Source organism: Brachyhypopomus gauderio, chromosome 8 (genome assembly GCF_052324685.1).
Source record: "Brachyhypopomus gauderio isolate BG-103 chromosome 8, BGAUD_0.2, whole genome shotgun sequence".
NCBI classification, from domain to species: Eukaryota; Metazoa; Chordata; class Actinopteri; order Gymnotiformes; family Hypopomidae; genus Brachyhypopomus; species Brachyhypopomus gauderio.
The window spans coordinates 6,866,273-6,887,130 of NC_135218.1; the positions used below are offsets into that span (position 1 = coordinate 6,866,273).

A 20,858-nucleotide genomic window follows, 5' to 3' on the forward strand; every position below is an offset into this window, starting at 1 on the left:
CAGTTTGTTAAAGAGGAGAAATTAAGGATATGAGAATACGACTCACAAAGCTCTTAAACGGCAGTAGCTGTAAAAAAAAGTTGGTTTTTCATTTTGTAGTGCATAAACTATTGTCCAAGCTGATAATCCTGAACATCTTTTTGTCATTATGGTTGTAAAGAAAGAAATTCCGAGCCCATGTAACGGACAAGTAAAACACAGTAATCTAACCAGACCTTCCTTGGGCGCCACTCTTATGATGGTTACGGTAGTGAAGTCCTCCAGACAAACCTCCACCCCTCCACCCCTCCACCCCCTCCACTCCTAGGAAGTCTCAGGCTATTCGTTTGGTGTAAGAGGAGCTGTAGTCACTTGGTCTGAGTTCTTCAAATGACAAACTTCCTTCACCGTTTGGCCCTACGTTGATCTGTGGGACGCAGAGGCACTTTTTTTTAATATTTCTTTTTAAACATGGGATTCGAGTTGGATCGTTTTAAAGGGGCCGTGGACCCAGATTTCAAATGCAACCTGTGTAATAAAGTTCTGGAGGAGCCTCTGACCACCCCGTGCGGACACGTCTTCTGCGCTGGATGCGTCCTGCCCTGGGTGGTGCAGCAGAGCTGCTGCCCGGTCAACTGCCAAAGGATCTCGACCAAGGAGCTCAACCACGTCCTGCCTCTGAAGAACCTCATCCTGAAGTTGGACATCAAGTGCGACAATCACGATCGGGGCTGTGAGAAGGTGGTGAAGCTCCAACATCTGGCCGAGCACGCGGAGATGTGCGATTACTCCCCCGCCAGGTGTAGGAATAAGGGATGCAGCGAGGTGCTCAACCTGAAGGACATGGACTCTCACATGAGAGAGTCCTGCGATCACAGACCCACGGGCATCTGCGAGAGAGGATGCGGCTTGATGCTGACCCACAAGGAGCAGACATCAGAAGACCACTGCTGCTTCAGATCCCTCAAAACACACAACGGCGCCCTGCAAGGGAAGGTGGTCAGCCTGGACAAGGAGTTTAAAAAGCAAGCGGTCAGATGGAGTAAAAGGGAAAAGTCGCTTCTCGCTCAACTGTCCGCCGTTCACAACGAGCTGCAAATGACAGCGTTGAAGTATCAGAAGAAGTTCACCGAGTATAGCGCTCGGATTGACTCTCTGAGCAAGACACTGGCCCCTCCGTGCAAGGTAAACCCAACCGTGGTGAGCGTGTTTGGATCATCTCACTGATCAGCACCAGCAGATTTACTGCTCACTTTAAACATGTCACTCTTTGGTTTAAATATTTACTATAAACAATTCAGACCCCCAAAAAGCTTCTGGTTAGTGGCTCTGAGAAATCAGTGTACAAAAGTTGAACATTGTGTTGAAACTCGTGATCTACCAACTTTACAGAAGTGGAGGAACTTTCGTAGTTGTAGAGGAGATGTTTGACTGTTTCTCTGCCCCGTCCAGCCTGGAGACGTTTGTGTCAGCTGCAGTCGTAGCCACCTGGCAGTCTGGGGGGGAGGGACACGTGGTTATTAAATACAGCCTTCACGCCACAAGACCCCTGCAGCAAATTGCCTACATGAGGCTCTCTGGTGCGCTTGGGTTTATGGAGTTCCTGCATGGGTGCATTAAAACGTCGGTACCGATGATTTAGTTTGCGTAACAGCATCAACAGGTTAATTTAAGACGGTACAGCAGAATACTAAAGACTTTATTTATGTTTTAATTGCATAATGGTATTTTCTAAAATATTTATTGAAAACATCACTGTATCGAGTCCATTTGGTTGAATGGAGATATGTAGAGATATGCATAGAGATACAGAAAACATCTATGTTTCCTACATAAATTAAATTTTGGATTGCTTCTATTATTTATAATTATGCTTTATAATTATGGGCCTTACAAAATGTGAAACGATTACCTACCAATGTATTTTAATCTTAACTGCACGATACCTACTGAATCCTTCTCTAAATTCTTCATAAAACAGTAGCGTGAAGGTCAAACCAGAGTCAACAGAGCAACACAGAGAAGCTCTGAATTGCAACGCTGATTGAAGGATTGTGTATGGTGCAGTCTTCTGCTGGGCCAGAACGTTGCACCATGTTCTTCTCCTCAGGCTGCTAGGAAGGGCAGAAGAGCATCAGCAGGTACATAGAGTGACCCCTGACCCCTGACCTCTCTTTAGCACTTTCTGCCCAGTGCCAAATCGTAAGGCTTCACTTCCAGCACGAGGCCGAATCTGTGGCCGGGCTGCGTCTGCAAGCGTGCAGGAGGTCCGGTCTAGTCAAAGGAGCGCAGGTGACTCTCTCCTCACTTCACCTGAGCGCTCCTGTCAGCCAGGTGAAGGTCATCAGGTGTGGCGTCACGAGGGCGTGTGGCTGGAGACCGACGTGCGATGATCGCGGTGATGATCGTCTGTGGGGACCAAACATGTCTGCTTAGCAAAGGCTGCTGACCCAGTTGCTCTGACGATTGTCCCGACACTGTTCCTGATGAGTTTTGTTTAAGTAGTTGGGTCAAGGTGAGGGTGAACCTACTTATGCTGAGGAACTAAATGTGGGGTGCAGTGTTGGGGTGTCATATGTCTCTGCTTATAAAAAATATACATTATTTTCTTCTGGTTCTTTTTAACAAATGATATCCATCTTCGGAAATTTAAAAACAACACTTCTGGAATTGTATATGTAGGATGCAGTCCATTCTAATTTAACTTCCTTCAAACTATCCTGGGGAATTATGGGAAATGTGGATTCCACAGTGTGGGAACTGCACAACTTACAGCTGAGATAGTTGATGGTCATGCACATACCATTAATAACTGTAGTATATTTAGGTACTGTATCCTATGGCGTACAGAACTGACAGCTGACTCCGAGGCCCTGCCGACCTTCTGGGGAAAGGGATTAAGGATTACCACTTGTCTCCACACTCACTTGTCATCCCTCTGTTGAGAAAGCTATCGGCTGTATACGTGTTTATTTATATACCCTTCAAATCAGACAAAACCAAGACCTTTACACTTAACGTTATAGTCCACTTGACAGCTCTTTTTCCCCAAGACATTTGAAGGTGTACATAACTGCGCTGATATGCATCACATCTCTCCACTATGGCTACCTGAATGTTTTTCAACCCAATATAAATGAGATCAATAAATGTACACTGCATATGTATCCAAGTTGCTTGGAATTATTGGAATATTACTTACACATTTTTAAAAAAAATCTACAAATACTACATGGTAAAACCATTTTATTCAACATATGTGCAATGTAAATGTTAGTTTTTCTGAATATTTGTGTCTGTGTTTTGTTTAGGGTGGGGAGAGCAAAAGTATTGCAGTTTTGCTCCACAGGGCGTCTGGATCTTTGGGCTTTAATATCATTGGAGGAAGACCCTGCACGGTGAGTCTAGAGATTTGTGGGCTTCTCCACCATAAGGTGTTTTTGGTGTCCATATCAGGAAATAAGGCTCCTAAACGCTTTACGTGTTTGCGTGAGTCCTGTCCGAAATAGGAGCATGACGTGCTTCTCATACTGGACGAGTGCGGTGAGAGTTTATCTGCAGGAAACTGTAAAAACACCGAAGTTTCCCCGAATTTGTGAACAACGGGTCTGACCTAGATTATGTCTGCTTTTGGACTGAGAAGTTGTCTGGTATTTGGCCGGGAGGAGACACTTCTGAGAAATGAGTTTCGAGGTTCTGCAGTTCTCTTGCATGCTCTGGAGTGAGACGGTACGCTGCATCCGCCTGGTCCAGACACAACACATCCCGTCCGGCTTTAAGCATCATTTATAGTTCTTGCTCCTGACGTCCTTCTAATGGACGTGGAAGGAGATCTCAACCAGGGGGAGTTAACGGCCCGCCTCGTAGCCGCAGGTTAACGGTCCCTTTGCACACGCCGACCTTTCCAACTCTGGCCAGGAATGGGCGCATGTCATGTGGGAAGAGGACCCTCAAGTAAACAAGCATGTTGTTGTTGTTGTTGTTGTTGATCTAATGAGTAGGCGAATGAAGAAGGGAGGAAGTGGGGCTTGCAGTAATTAGCTGCAGCGTTCGCAGCTTGACTTCCTGCGGTTTCTTAAGACTTCCATTAAAAAAGACTGCGCTGTGTCACACGGCTTGGCATGCAGCAGATTGCTGGTTTGATGTGGTTTGTACAAACGTTGGACCCCCCCCACCCCCCACATCCCCCAAGCCCCCATGAGATCACCCCCTAGCCCAGGCTATCAGTTTATAGCCCTGTGAGAGACACTGATTAGCTTCTTTTGCACTTCCCAAAGTGCCTTTGCCTCACTGAGGACTCTCACACCACTTCAGGCTTGGGAAGTCTTTCAAGTGACAGACTGTCTTGGCAAAAGTAGCTTAGCCAAGCACAACATAGAGCACTTTGTTATGTGCACCTGCAACCACTTGCATGTCATTTAGGGGGTGAGGAGCCCAACCGTGAGTAACGGGGTTTAACTGGAGTGGGCTGATTGCGGCCATGATATTTATCTCTGTTAAACTCCAGGCTACATCTGACCTAACGTCATGGGGGCTCAAACTCCTCAGCACAGAGAGGAAAAACAAAATCTCAGCTGCACTCAAACGTGTTCTGCTATGGATTTAAATGAGCAGCAAGGCATGTTTCAGACTGCCAAGCAACTTGCAAAACACAAAATGTTTGCATGGTCGAAAAGTATTATATTAAAGTATCACACAGTATTATATTAGACTACCTTGTAGTTAGCTTTATTATAGCTAACTACATTTCTGTGTAGTCTAATCTAATGTCTGTTTTGCTACATTTAGATTTAACTTGTGATTTTACAGAAATAGGACCACCCATTTTACATCAAAGGGAGAGAACTTTTGGTGAAATAAACAGGTCCGGTGAAATGAACTGGACTTTGGAGTGGAATTCACAGGACCCCATTTGTGTATGTACATTGTACACCCAGAAGAGCAAGATTAACCTATTTAGAGAGAATTTTAGGTCTTAGGTTTCCTAGGGCTTAAAAGGTCTTTCGTCACAGGGAGTTGTGTCCATTAACAGCAGCCTCTTTAAGATAAAATCAATGTATTAGCCTGCTGATTAAAGTAAAGCTTTTGAAAAATCTGCTAGAGTTAAGCCGCCTCGCTAAACATTGTTGTTTTTTAATACCATATTTCATAGTGAATCAGAATGATTAAATACAATAAATGCAAACAAGTACAAAATGGTTACAACAAGCTGTTGAATTTTCAGGACAATGAAGATGGGAGCTCAAGTGAAGGAATCTTCATATCAAAGATTGTGGAGAATGGACCAGCTGATGTAGAAGGAGGACTTCAGATTCATGACAGGATAATAGAGGTGTGTGGTGGCAAGAGTGAACTCTTCTTCACTGGTGTGTAAAAAGTCTCAAAAAAGGGACCAACATAATCAATCATGAAAGGGTATATGGCCCATAAAGGAAAATAAAGGTCAAATTAACCACCTACTTTTGTAGTTATACTTTAGCCGTGAACCAATATGTTAAACAATTAATAATAGCTAATTATACCTAACAATAACTGCTAAATGCTAAATGAAAATAACTTTATTACTTAATAATGAAACTGTTATGTTTAGTCATTTAAGGAGGTATTTTATAATGAAGTTGCTTCAGGGTAGAAGAATGGATGAAAAACACCCAGTTGAAGATTTATCTCAATTCATGTCCCCGCGATGTTAATGGGGAGTGTGAAGGAGTTTTAACTGACTCAGTACTTTACTGAGTCCTTCACTGCCTTGAATTAATTCATCACAGCAGACGTTTGCTCAGACAGCTCTCTCTTCAGTAAAGAATTACTATTTCAGAAAGCCAAAAGTGTCTGGAGATAATATTTCAGTGTGCATAAAAAGTAAAGTTCACAAAAGTTACTTTTGTAGTGGCACAAAAAGTGTTTAACAACGGGTGTTCTGACTTTGGACGTTGCACGTTATAAATGTGTTATTCTATGCCACACACTGGTGGCCAGGGCTTTATAATTGTTTAGGTAAGTTAATGTAAATATTTTTACTATATGCACTCATAGCAATGTACTAAGGGATCACATCACTGTGATGTTTTAAGGTAAAGACGTGCTAATGTTTCTTGCTTGTTTTAGTGTATGAAGAGTTAAAAAGCGGGAAACTGTAGGGGCTCAACTGTAAGTCCAACCACATTCAGCTTAGCAGGAAAACCTGGTGTTTGCTCAGACGCACTCGAAGCTGTCGGGACGATAGGCGGAGACACCCAACGTGAGCGCAAGCCAGCCGGCACCTGGCAGGCCGTGCTGAAGGCCTTCCTCTCCGAATGACCCAGCTTGAGATCGTGTGCTGGGTGGATGGGTGTTAGTGTGAGTTACAGACATGGGGTCATGAAGGGTTAGGCACCGGAGCTGACCCTCGTCAGGGGGCTACGTGGCTACTTGTGTGCGCTGACAAGACAAAGGATGTATCTATATACATCAGCCATTTTGTTCTTGTTTGTGACCATTTGAATAGATGCTTGTTGTCAGTTGTGGGTGGCTATGAGGAATATGCTAATATATGTAGATTTTATTCTCACACAAGAGCATGTTTTATTATCCTAAACATGTAATGCTGGAACATGTATTGGGGGTCAGTAGGCCTGGATGTTTTGGTAATTTCACATATAGTTATTATGTTTATTAAAGATCAGGATGTGTAGTGATCTGGTTCAGACTGTGTATTGAGTGTCCCTTAAAAGCCAAAGTAAGATCTGCTTTAAATAATCAGCATAGCCTGCCCACAGGGTACTAATGTGGCTGTGTAATGTTGCTACAAGCTTTTAAATGGAGATCTTGAGAAAGCTGATATGAGACTGGAGTAGTTACACTGCCTTCAGGACCTTTTATAAACACAAAAGGTCCACTTTTAAAAATCTATGCTATGGCTTCTCTGCCATTTTAAAGACGTATAATTATGTCTTTTGTTGGCTGAGTTTCAGCCTTGAGGTCGTTTTTTGCACCGAATTTGGGAAGTGTGTGAATTTTAGCACTATGAAACTGTGGGTGGTACCACAATCTCTGATTTCTGTGACTCAAAAATGGACGTTCTCCAGAAGGAGGGGGGGGGGGGGGGGGAGCCTGTTTCAGGGAATTAATGCCAAATGGCTAGATGCACATTCTGTGTTTTTTTTTTTTCTTTCTTCCTCTGTTGTGCGTAGCTAAAGCAAACGCCAGTGGTTCCGTCCTGCTCACCTTGCTGGGTGCAGGAGGCCCGGCTGGAGTTTGCACCGCTGACATGCGGGCCAGGCTGCCTCTGCTGGTCCTGCCTCTCTTCTGGCTCTCCTATTTTCTCCAGCCCGGTGGGATCAAGCTTTTCATTCATTCGCTGGGCACTTTGGGGCAGACTGTATGTTTGTCAGAATCTGCCTGTTTTGTGCATCTGACCTGAGAGACAAAGTGAACCCAGAGAGGTTCTGTGTATTTGCAGTCATGTTTTTTTACAACTGTGCTTCTGAAATAGCTTGACGCTTCTACAACAGCAGGTCAGTACAGAAGTGATGCCATTATCAGTGGTCTTTTCCAAGAGCTATACAAGTAAAATTAATCTAGGACCTTGCTAGTTTGTCTCATTTTGACCAACTGTGACCACAGAAGTAAAATGTGCATTTATTATAACTTGCTTATATGACCCCAAGATCTGCAATGTTAGCATCACTTCATTTGGAAGAAAACAGCAGTCTGTTTATCTATAGACTGATTTATATCCTAAACAATATTGCATTGTTCTGGGACGCGTTTTTTGGCATGATCTGATGGCAGTCTATGGCACTGATGGCACATTGATAAACTTCTAGCCATCACACTGATGAAACTGGCAGAATGCCACTGGTGGTGAATCTGACACTCACGCACACACTGATGCAGCACTGACACACACACACTGATGCAGCACTGACACACACACACTGATGCAGCACTGACACACACACTGATGCAGCACTGACACACAAACTGATGCAGCACTGACACACACACACTGATGCAGCACTGACACACACACACTGATGCAGCACTGACACACACACTGATGCAGCACTGACACACACACTGATGCAGCACTGACACACACACACTGATGCAGCACTGACACACACACACACTGATGCAGCACTGACACACACACACTGATGCAGCACTGACACACACACTGATGCAGCACTGACACACACACACTGATGCAGCACTGACACACACACACTGATGCAGCACTGACACACACACTGATGCAGCACTGACACACACACTGATACAGCACTGACACACACACTGATGCAGCACTGACACACACACTGATGCAGCACTGACACACACACACTGATGCAGCACTGACACACACACACTGATGCAGCACTGACACACACAGATGCAGCACTGACACACACAGATGCAGCACTGACACACACACACTGATGCAGCACTGACACACACTGATGCAGCACTGACACACACAGATGCAGCACTGACACACACACTGATGCAGCACTGACACACACTGATGCAGCACTGACACACACACACTGATGCAGCACTGACACACACTGATGCAGCACTGACACACACAGATGCAGCACTGACACACACACTGATGCAGCACTGACACACACACTGATGCAGCACTGATGCAGCACTGACACACACACACTGATGCAGCACTGACACACACACTGATGCAGCACTGACACACACACTGATGCAGCACTGACACACACACTGATGCAGCACTGACACACACACACACACTGATGCTGCACTGACACACACACTGATACAGCACTGACACACACACACTGATGCAGCACTGACACACACACTGATGCAGCACTGACACACACACTGATGCAGCACTGACACACACACTGATGCAGCACTGATGCAGCACTGACACACACACACTGATGCAGCACTGACACACACACACTGATGCAGCACTGCAGGTGTGGTCCACATTTCCAGGAGCAGATCCTAAAGCAAAGTGTCCCAAAGCAGTTTTGAAACTCAAAATGAGTATTAATCACTTTCATTTACCAAAGAATCATTTTCAGGTTGTGCTGTACTAACGAGGCTATGCATGTCGTGGTTGCGTCACCATGGTCTGTACAGTTGTGATCAAATTTATTCAACCCCCAATGCTGCGAAGGGTTTTATGGAATTCAGTGCACATTTGTAATTGTGTTCATAATGAAATCTTACAAGGACTTGTTAAAGAACTAAATGCAACTAAGATAGCATCAATTTTTTTTGTCATAAAGTATTAAATGGCCTTTTTGTGATTTCTTCATTGACACAATTATTCAACCCCTTTACGACTACCACTCCTAAGAACAGAGGTTCATTCCAGTGTTTTCCATCAGGTTTTGAAAACATCTGTGGATGTCAACGAGCAGCAATCAAGCATGATAAGCACCAATTAGGCAGATTTAAAAGGACTGTGATACTCAGCTCCTTCTAGACATCTACTGGTGTGTTTCCAAGCATGGTGAAGGCAAGAGAATGGTCCCAGAAGACAAGAGAAGAGGTTATTGCTCTTCACAAGAATGGCAATGGATATAAAAAGATTGCGAAGTTGTTAAATATTCCAAGAGACACTATCGGAAGTATCATTCGCAAGTTCAAGTTAAAGGGCACAGTGGAAACGTTACCTGGTCGTGGCAGAAAGAAGATCCTGACCGCGACTGCTGTGCGCTACCTGAAGCGTAATGTGGAGAAAAATCCCCGCGTGACTGCTAAGGAACTGAAAAAAGACCTGTCAGATGTGGGCACTGAAGTTTCAGCTCAGACAATAAGGCGCGCACTGCATAACGAAGACCTCCATGCCAGAACGCCCAGACGCACCCCCTTGCTGACTCCAAAGAACAAGAAAAGTCGACTGCAGTATGCCAAAAGTCACGTGGACAAGCCACAAAGGTTTTGGAACAGGTTTTGGAAACTAAATTAGAACTGTTTGGGACAATGGACCAGCGCTATGTTTGGAGAAGGAAGAACCAGGCTTATGAACAAAAGAACACCTTGCCTACTGTGAAGCATGGCGGGGGGTCAATTATGCTTTGGGGCTGTTTTGCTTCTAATGGTACAGGAAAGCTTCAACGTGTGCAGGGTACCATGAATTCCCTTCAGTACCAGGAGATCTTGGAGGAAAATGTGATGGAGTCAGTCACAAACCTGCGGCTTGGGAGACGTTGGACCTTCCAACAGGACAATGATCCGAAGCACACATCCAAGTCCACTAGAGCATGGTTGAACATGAAAGGCTGGAACATTCTAGAGTGGCCATCGCAATCACCAGACTTAAATCCAATTGAGAACCTCTGGTGGGACCTAAAGAAGGCAGTTGCAGTGCGCAAGCCTAAGAATGTGACTGAACTGGAGGCTTTTGCCCATGAAGAATGGGCTAAGATACCCATAGGTCGCTGCAAGACACTTGTGTCAAGCTATGCTTCACGCTTGAAAGCTGTCATAACTGGAAAAGGATGTTGTACTAAGTACTAAAAAATAATGTCACTAGGGGGTTGAATAAAACTGATAATGATGTGAGCACAGTAAAGACATTTGTGGTTATTCCATCATAAATATTATGTTATGTTTGTCTAATTTATAAGTGCCTCTTTGATATAATTGTAAATAAGATGACTGAAATGATCAAAATCAATGTCAAACTGGCCAAAACACTTTATTTCAGTGGGGGTTGAATAAATTTGATCACAACTGTAGTTGGAGAAGCTCTGGTTTCAGTGGAATATTTGGTTGTAATATTGTGCAATTATGTCATACTGTGGCACAGGCCATATTGTTCCACCTTTCAGTGGGTTTAGTGTACATGCTGCACACGTTCTTGACAGTGGTGGTATTCTGAAAGGGGCTTTCATGAACACACATTACTATTCGTGCATCATTCCTAAACGACTTGCCTGAGGACCATCTGATCCATACAACCAAGCTCAAATGAAACACAGCTGCCTTCCTTCAGTCCAGGGAAAACCCAGGTCCATAATTGCTAACATCTATTTGTTAGAAATCAAGAATATCTCCAAGAAAGTTCTGATGCCAAAACCCTCATGCTGGTGTTACCCGCAAAAAGGTTAAATGTACGTATGTAACATGTGCATAAAGATCCAAAATCTCCACAGCGTCCAAGCAGAAGAAGTTGTGTAATGGCAGATGTTCCTGTGTACTGACTCAGAACCAGGCTCCAGTGATTCTGGACATGAATGGCTCCTTGTTTGGTGGGGACGTTTTCTCCCCCTTTTCTCTAAAAAACCCTCTGGTGCTATGTTTACTTTCACTTGCTCCCCACAAGCTGAAAATCTTCACACTGAGTGAGTAGTCATGTTTGCTTGCTAAGATTTAAAAATCATGTTTTATTGGACTTAACCCAAGATTTTTAGAAAAACATCTCTGCTTCAGACCTTATGACGTGGTTTCGTTTATTTGGGTTAAATTTACATCTGTACAGATTCTGATGAATCTTTGTTACTTCCCCCATCATATACTTTCATGTATGCCTTGGTAGGGAGGCACTGAAAGACAGTGATAGGTCCATAGTGACCAGAACAAGAACATGTTTACGGCCTGGTAATGACTTGGAAGCATTCCAACGTACATCATTTAAAAATTTTTTTGTCTAGAAATTGTTCCTATTGGCCATTTAATTTCAGAACCAAGACAAGAGACCTATAGAATTAATTATGATTTCTTTCTCATTGTAAGTAAGATTTCTGATTATGCAGTTAGGCATCATATTCTGATATGTTTACTGCTTATTATCAGTATGCACATTTATAAACAATTAATCAAATTCTCTGGAACAAAGCCTTCTTTATTTATTTTATTACTATTTATATGATATTCCATTGCAGTATAGTCTAGATAATTTGTACTAATCTATGAATGTAAATGAAAATAATTTTCTTCTGAGTAAGAGAGGGAATGTAGGTTTGGGAGAAGGTAGTATAGGCTGGGGTTGTAAATGTCAGCTTGTTAAAGCCTGCGGACACTCATGGGTCGGAGGTTGAACAACAACCCATGTTTTAAGAAGCACCACCACAGACCATGAGTGCAAGACTTGGGAGTGAAGCCCTGACTTCAGGGGAAATGTCTGGTTAGACACTAGCATAGCTTGTCTTCGGGTGAAATGTCAAGTGAAACATAGGCGTGTAAGTTTCTGTTGTATTATTTGCTAGCCAGTTAGCATATCTATCTGACTAGAAAATGCTGGCAAGCACCTTGACCGTAGCAGTAAAGCTTGCTAGCAGCACCAGGGAGTTCCGGTACAGTCGCTAAGGTATGAGATTACCTACTGGGAAGCATTTAACACCCCACACTTTTTATAATCACTTTAGTTGGGCTGGTGCTAAAATGCTAAACTAAACAGATTGTGTTGGAAGAGTTTAGATGAGTGGCCTAGCACATTGCTAACTCACAGATGAGACTTTTGTTGAAAGCCGTTGTTAAAGCAGTGGTTAATCAGTCCTAATGAAATAGCAAGGAAGGAGTTTCAATTGGGTGTATTTGTGATTTTAAATCTTCGATTTTTGCTGGAGCATATTATCTCAAGTTGAATCCAGCCAGTTTAGTTTTAGAAACTCTAACCCAAGTTAACCATTTAGCAAGGGGCCTCTGAAATGCATTTAAAGTGACCATACCATTCAGGGCCTTTTCTTTTTCTTCTGAGAAAAAGTGTAGAAGTGAATCATATGTAAATTCTCCTTCTACTGTGTTCCAGATTTAATGTACGTTTGAAGCCTTCAGTTGAATGCAGCTCTCTCATTAGTGCACGTAAACTCCCGCTCTACTGTCAGCCTAAGTCTTCTCTGACTAAACGTTTATGATCGGCATGGACATTTTTGGATCATGCTCTCCATTCTTAGTTTCCCCAGGGACACAGAGTCAGGTCAGACCAGCACAGGGTCGACCCCCCTCACCTCTCTTCCTCTTGCCAGTGCCACTAAGTTGTCAGAGCACATGGCATCTTTAGCTTGGCATGTGTCACAAGGTCCCCTGTATTTATTTCTGACCAGAGGCGGTAGCTATTTCATGGAGGGCTAGAGGGATCACATGGTGTTTGGTATCTGATGGCAAGAAGAAGGCCTTTGTGAAGGACTTTATTGGATTTGGGCTCCTGCACTGGTGTGTGTCTTGCCTTGTTGAAGCACGCAGGAGGTCAGAAGGGGCTGAGGCCAGCTTGCCTGTAAGAGCGCTCTATAGGGGTCTGTCAGTCTCCGCCGGAAGGTGCATTCCAGCCCGGCCTGTCTTGGCTAACTCAAGACATTAAATCCGATGGAAGTCTTAAAGGGGCCATAATCAGCTTCTTGCGCCGGCTGCTGTGGTAGCAGTGCGTGCGGGAACCGAGAGAGACAGCTCTGTGTTACGGGCTAGAGAGAGTGGCTGTGCCTGCAAAAAAGTGCCGCTTTGTTTTCTTAACCATCAAGGGCGAAAGGACAAGGGCGCAGAGAACAAGGGAGCCTAATAGTTATGCTCTGTCTGCAGAACGTGGTGTTTGGGTCTTGCTGCTGCCAAACTCGATCAGTTAATTGTTGGTGCTCTTTAAAACACCTTCTTGTCTTGAGAAATGTTGTATCCTAACACTGTTATCAGGGAGTCATTCAGTCTCACTTCAGCCTACTGCACATGTGCCCTGAAAAGAACCTAATAAGAGATCATGCTTTTGTCTTTTCAATTTTTTATGGGTGTCGCATTGCTCGTTCATGACAAAAATTGTCTATAGACCTAAAATAGCCACGTCCAATTACAGCTAATTGCCTTGCTAATCAATCAAGTGGACTGGCATAAACACAGTGTTAACAATAGACCCGGGTCATCCAACCAGCTGCTCGCTCAGTCAAAGACTCTTCATCCGCCCCTCCCCCCACCCCTGACGTGTGCTACCCACCCCACCATCTCTAATTAACTGCCCTCAATTAAATGCTAATAGGCTGATTAACAGGGGCCGTAATAGCCTTTGCTTCCTTCTGGTTTCTCTCAAGTAATGCAGACCAGACCCCAGGTCTGTTGACCAAGTGCCCTGCTTCGGATGTCCACAACTTGAAGGTGCTGCCAAAGCCCTGACTGCTACACCCCACCTCACACAAGCGTGGTGGATGGTAAAAAAGAGCTTGGCCATATTTCTAGTTCAAAATCTTGGACCTTGTCTGCCTGGTAAAATGCTTAAGGGGGTTGATACGCGCTGATGTTGGATCTTCCAGATCACCGTGTAATGCCGTCTGACATTTACCATAAGTGTTGTGTTTTTCATTTCTGAAACAGTTCATGCTTTGCTTGCGCCTGGACATTTGAACGGACTTCAAAGGCCCAGTCAAGCGTTGGATCGGTTTCACACTATGATAGCAGTGGCCTGCTCACAGCATCACATCAGAACCACACCTATTGACATGGGCCAGAACCCCTTACCGTGTTCATCCACTCTCAGTACACTCTGTCCTGGAGCAACTGTGGAGCAGTTTCACTAGTACTTGATCTCATCTTAAGCAGTAGCAATATGGTCAGCCATTTTCCCCAAATATGGTATTAAAAGAACCAAGTCATTTATGACGCTGTCCATTTTTACGGTGATGCATGAAGGTAGTCTTCCAGTTTTAAAACCCTGGCTCCTAGTCGAACCAGAGCTACTGCAGCCCTTGTAAATGTTCTTACTGAAATGACTATACTGTAATTTAAGCAAAGTTTGCGCTGTATTTCAATGACCCTTTCACGATCTAACATTAAAGTGTGTCTGCCTTGGAGGGGCGGTTCTACGGTCACGTTTCCTATCATAAATCACTGACGTACAAGTCCACGCTTTTCTCTTTCCTCCAACAAATGGAAAATTGTGCCGGCAAAACCTCTAAGGCATCTGCAGTTGTGGAATCGCTCTGCACTGGTGCTTCAGTTTCCATTCCAGGACAACGCCAGAATCAGAGGACCAGCGCACCTATTATGTGAAGCAAAAATTAGAGGACGTAATTAAAAACAAATTGCCGGTATACCTTTAATAATTGTTTCACGGCATGCGTTACTTGTGTTTTACGGTCATTAAGAGCAGAGCCCAAGAACACGTTGGGCAGCACCCTTTAACTGTAGGAACCTTCAGTACAGTTTACCTAATGGGACCCATGTGTTTTCATCCAGCATACCCAGGTCCCCACGTTGGGGGTGGGGGGGGTTTGGGGGGGCTTTCACTTATTCAGTTAGTGCCGATTGGAAGCATCACAAAGGACACATGGTCAGAGTTTGATGATTCGTGGGGGGGGGGGGTTTTGTTGTTTTTTTCTCTTTGCAGGCAGGCCTCAACTATCAGACTCCTTCTCTTTTACACGATGCCTCCTAATCCCAGCTGCACACGGCTGGCTTTAACGATTCCTTAGTTCCCTTCATTTCAGTCCCACCAGCTTCTCCCGTCTGACGGCCGCTCAAATGAGATTTCTCAGCCCAAACAAAGCGCAGTGGGCCACCCTTCTCATGCAAATGTGTGCAAATAGAAAACTTTGCTGCTGAGTGGGGTGTTTGGGCCAATCACCCCCAGAGAGAGATGTAGTCTCTTTCACGTTTACCTTCTCTGATGCGAGACTTCCTACTTCTTTCAGGTCTGAGGCAGCCAAATTCGCCAGCCTGGTTGCAGTGATAAATAATAGGAAGTAGTCTGTGGCCAGCGATCCTGGGTGCATCTTCTGTTCACATTAGGGAACTATGCAGTGAGCCAGTAATATACAGTGGTAAGTGGCACTTGATAAATTACAACAGTGCCACTCTAGAGTATCAGCGGAAAAAGCTTGAAAGTCCAGTCCTCCAAACAGGGACGCTAACGCAGACTTTTAATCAGCAGAGGAAAATATCTTCCAGCCATTCTGGACTCTAAAATACTGCTAGGTTCTCCAGAGCGATGGTGATGAATGTTTGAACTCTCTGAAAGCTTTGAAGTTCGTGGATAAAGACTAGCATGATGGCATTCTTGATAGCATCAAAAATCCTTTTGTTTTGGTCAATCGAATAACATTTTTGAGCTTGCACATTGCATTGCATTGATTTGCATTGATTTGTGCCAATGATGGTTGAATGTCCATGCTGATATTGAAACCTCATTTAACCAAGACCTCTCCAGAACAATATGTCATTATAGATGAATGTTAAAAGCCAGAGTCTTGCGCTGCAGGTTGGCTTTTCAGCATGTTGTACTACATTCCTGTTCAAGCCGAATTTCAGCCAGATCATTTCAATTTAATTCGTTCATTTTTCATTCGTCGTCGGGCTAATCCGTTATGCTGGAATACATAATGCAGTATTAAAAACAGCCGCGGCTGTGTTTGTCTTGGCGTTGCTTGTGAAGGACTCCAAACCGATAGAAAATGCTAAATAACCTGCAAAAAACACAAGCTGCGTAGTCTAGTGGTAGTGGGCAGGCAGAGAGAGGGGCATTGGCCAGGGTGCTAGTGCACTGAGACCATACCTGTCTGGGTTCACACTGGGAGAGTAGACACGCTCCCGTCATGGAGCCTGGCCTCATGGCAAGATGGCGAGGGTCCGGAGGGTCGACTTACACGGGGTCAGAGGTCAGACGGACCGCACCAGAGGACATAGTCATTTATCCCTGCGGGGTGTTTTGTAGGGCCTGAGTTGGGAGGACCAACGTGGGGTGGGGTACAGTTCTGTCCGACAAGGTAGGTGATGTTAAATAAACCAAGCCACATCTGCAGGGAGGAATCAGGTTTCTGACTGTACTGGCAACCTGACAAGCGCTCCTTTGTGGAGCAGCTGAGACTCTCCTCAATCTGCACAGGTCCTCCTGCCTCTCTCTCTCTCTCTCTCTCTCTCTCTCTCTCTCTCTCTCTCTCTCTCTCTCTCTCACACACACACACACACACACACACAGACACACACAGACACACTGCCTTTGATTTGCAAGGGGTAACTTTCAGCGTCAATGCATCATTTAGATTTATGCCAGAAATCTTTTCATCCTTGTTTTTCGACGATGCCATCAACTAACTTTATGCTGTCTGGGCAAGTTGTTATCGTGGACATGGTTATGGAGGGGAGGGGTGGGGGATGGGCTTGGGGGGGGGGGGGGGGGTGAGGGAGTGAAAGCAATTTGGTAGCAAAAGAATTCAGCTTAAGAAATGCCCACCTGATGTTTAGACTGAGATAAAGTGGTCCTAAGCTGTGAGGAGGGCACATGTCATCAGGCTGACTGGCTGTGAAATCCTTTTTTTATGAAATGGAGAGAGGACCTCCGAACACACGGACTAGAGCCCGTGTTTTAGGCTTGTGTCCAGAGACGTATGTTGCATGATAGATTTAATGGGTTCTTTGTGTCTTGTATTGGTGCTGTGTAAGTATGGAGATGTTTATTGTTCTGTCAGTGTTTTGTCCCCATACATTCAGGATGAGCACATATCTTATCTTGTGTGTATACTGTATGTGTGTGAGAAAGAAGGAGAGCGAGAGAGGAAGAGAGAGAGAGAGAAAGAGAGAGAGCGAGCTTATAAACGCTGAATTTAACTGTCCCCCACTCCACTGCTATATCAGGCTAACAGCTGCTGTTTTCTGTGTCGGGACATACTAGCTGCCTTAACTGGGTTTCCAGACAGGGCTGGTCTTGCTCAAGACACACGTTTATGCATTGTTGTAATATGCTTAAAATCTCACTGCATTCTCACGTCGATGTACTCCACAAATGATTATTAATATTACCATTATTACTTTTACTACATAACGGTAACAATTCTTTGGTCGGCACGTTCAGGAGATCCATTTTAAGCCTATAACTTGTTGACAATGTCGGGTGAAGTTACAGCAGCCTTCTTCCAGCATGATGGTGGATTCCAAACACTGGACTGAATTCCAGGAGTTTCAAAGAAATGTAAAGCAGTTCCCTGCAGCTGTGGAACACCTAGGTGTGGTCTGCACACGGGGCTGGGGAGCTCCAGGCTGGACAGAGCAGACCAACTCTCAACTGTTGTGCTGGATTGGTTTTCCATGGACTTGTAATAGATTTAAGCATTAAAACCTGATTGAGTATCCTGTAATGTAAACAACTTTACCTCATGCAGGCCAGTGTTATTCTAACATGACAATGTAACATGTATTTTGATTCATTGTAAATATAAGAATATAAGAGTCTTGGATGCGCTTGAAGTTGCTAATGTGCTAATGACATTAGTTGGTGTCATGGCAACCCGGTTGCCACGGCTAAGGATGGATGTTTTCTTGAAGTATGTTAAAGACGTTGACGTGTGTCCCAGTCCCGCCTGTCTTGTTTCATTTCAGTTCAGTTCCCTGTTTGATTCTTAAAGCAACTGGAGTCCACGCTTGCAATAATATTTTCCAACATTATCACTCCTGTTAAGCTCCAGAAATGAGGACCACATGTTTGGTTACATTTTGAACATAAAGGACGGTGTGTGTGTGTATGTGTGTGTGTGTGTGTGTGTGTGTGTGTGTGCGCGCGTGTGTGTGCGCGTGCGTGCGTGCGAGTTTGTTTGTGTGTGTGTGTGTGTGTGTGTGTGTGTGTGTGTGTGTGTGTGAGTTTGTGCCTTTCCCTGCCCTCCCGCAGCCAGACGTGTCTGACACACATGCCCGTGTTTGGATGTCTTCAGAGACTCAGCTTGGATGGTTTTAATGGAGACGGAGGGGGTGACGCCTCTCTGACTCTCACACGGGTCAGAACAGCTCCAACCTGCCTTCCCTCCAGCTGCAGACAGAGCAGGGCTCAGATCGGCCCTGCCTGAGACGCGGCTGTGTGTGTATTTATTAGGGTTTGTTGGCTGATGATGGGTGTGCGGCCTGACTGGGTTTGTGTGTGTGTGTGTGTGTGTGTGTGTGTGTGTGTGTGTGTGTGTGTGTGTGTGTGTGTGTGTGTGTGTGTGTGTGTGTATTTATTAGGGTTTGTTGGCTGATGATGGGTGTGCGGCCTGACTGGGTTTGTGTGTGTGTGTGTGTGTGTGTGTGTGTGTGTGTGTGTGTGTGTGTGTGTGTGTGTGTGTGTGTGTGTGTGTGAGGTAGGTGTGTGTGTGTTTGTGTGTTTGTGTGTGTGTGTGTGTGTGTGTGTGTGTGTGTGTGTGTGTGTGGGGTAGCATCTGGTTCATGAGCTACATTTCATCTTGGTCCTTTGTCATTAAGCTGTTCTTCTCTTTTTTCCTCTTTCTTCTGTACACTCTGGTTGCGTTGGCAACAGTCCTGTTTACCTCATATTTCATTCAGAGAGGCCGTTTGGCCATTAAGACCTCAAGAACCCCTGACTTAGCACAGTCTTTGACGCTGGTGCTTCGTGTTATTTACGAAGGACCCCGAGCATCCGAACGTTTCCGAAAGCGCCTGGCGGGCCTGCCGGCTCGTCGATACGTTCATGGCGCTCGCCGCCTCAGCCGGCTGGAGAGAGCGTATCGCGGCGAGTCGGTCAATATTTATGTAAGCGTGCGTAGCGGGAGGGGATGGCGGCCCATCAAACGACTCTTTCATGCGTGCGCTCGCGAAGACTCGGCCTCGCAGGACTCTTTAAAGGAGGCGGAGGGTGAGCGGCGTGGTCAGGCCGTGGGCCGAGTGAGCTGTCAGCCCGTTACGTTGGGCAGCTGAATGAGATTCTGAAAATCCTGAACATGCCCATGATTCCTAACGCTGGTTATGAAAAGATGCTTCACGGACTGCAGCGGGAACACGTGCAGTTTCTGTATGGTTGAATGAAACTAATAATGCAATTAAAAATATTATAAAATAATTGTCTTATTCTTTCTCTTGACTGTAATGGATATAGATCACTTATCACAAAGCAATTTTACCAGGCTTCTTATCTGGTCCTGGTTTAGACTCTTAACTGGGGGATAAAGTATAAAGAATAGGTTTTACAGACTGAAACGGAATGAAATCTCAGTCTGGTCTACCAAAAGGCTGTAGTAGAATGCCTTTCACCAACATACCACATACCACTTCATGTCCACATTAAGCTAGGAACTTTATATTTTCATAACCGTCTCCTCAAAGCCATAACTTGTAGAATTCCGTAGTTTTGCGGCTCCCTTCACCCCCTACATCCTCCTACATCATGGAGAGTGTTTGCACTGAAACATATAATCCACGCAGCCATATATTTTCACAGAATGGCTTGGGTAGACGGCTCAAGGTCCCCTCCCCCTACGTCAGACATGCTTTAGTGACCCCAGAATGAGGCAGACGCGTGTGCCTGCAGTCACTGGAACCTTTTATTCTCCTTGCGGTCTTGCTAGCTCGTTCATCACGCCGCAAATGAGATAGAAAACCAGAGTAGCCGGGTTCGTGGAGGAGCCGGCCGCCGGCCCGGCCCGGCCCGGCTCGGCCGCTCTTCCAGGGCTCGCGCCGGAGCTAATCCACACCTAGCCACCGGGCGGCAGGCTAGCGGCAGGCTAGGGGCATCCCTGCGCCGTGATTTTGTTGATACGATTCATGAGCTGAAACGTTTTCGTCCTCCGGCTTGACAGAAGGCTTCCCAGCTCAGGTTGTGGTTCATCCCTTTGGCTTTGTCACCGGTCCGTCCCTCTCGCCCTCTGACCGGCCCCTGAACGGTGCACCTAAGATTAATGAGCTGTGGAAACTCATGAAGGAAAAAATGTGACAGTGTGGCTGGACGTGTGCCTCGTTTTGGACTGAAGTGTCCCAAGCCAAAGGAGTGGTTCAAGCTAAATAATAACTCTAAAGCTGGAAAAACTGACACTAGAACCCTTGGTACACATCCCTCGTAAAAATGATCCCTTTTGTTTAAAGCCCACAACTGCCTGAAATAACCCCTGTTGCAAAATGCAATTCTGAACGTGCTGTCCTGAGATTATTCGTCATTGCAACCGCATGGATGTGCGTGGGATTCAGCGCAATTGAAAGTTGAAATTGCAAATCGACATCAACCCGTA

General features: G+C 45.1%; 1 protein-coding gene across 2 annotated transcripts in view; it reads left to right on the forward strand.

Moving 5' to 3' along the window:
- The first annotated feature begins 322 nt into the window (after positions 1-322).
- pdzrn3b (PDZ domain containing RING finger 3b) overlaps positions 323-20,858 on the forward strand; it is a 73,622-nt gene continuing 53,086 nt past the window's right edge. The window contains exons 1-3 of one of the 2 annotated variants that reach the window (XM_077014069.1): positions 323-1,164; positions 3,291-3,377; positions 5,204-5,311. In XM_077014069.1, coding sequence (XP_076870184.1) covers positions 451-1,164; positions 3,291-3,377; positions 5,204-5,311 — 909 coding nt within the window. In that variant the 5' untranslated portion in view covers positions 323-450. The remainder of the gene's footprint in view (positions 1,165-3,290; positions 3,378-5,203; positions 5,312-20,858) is intronic. The other variant, XM_077014070.1, reaches the window with a different exon arrangement.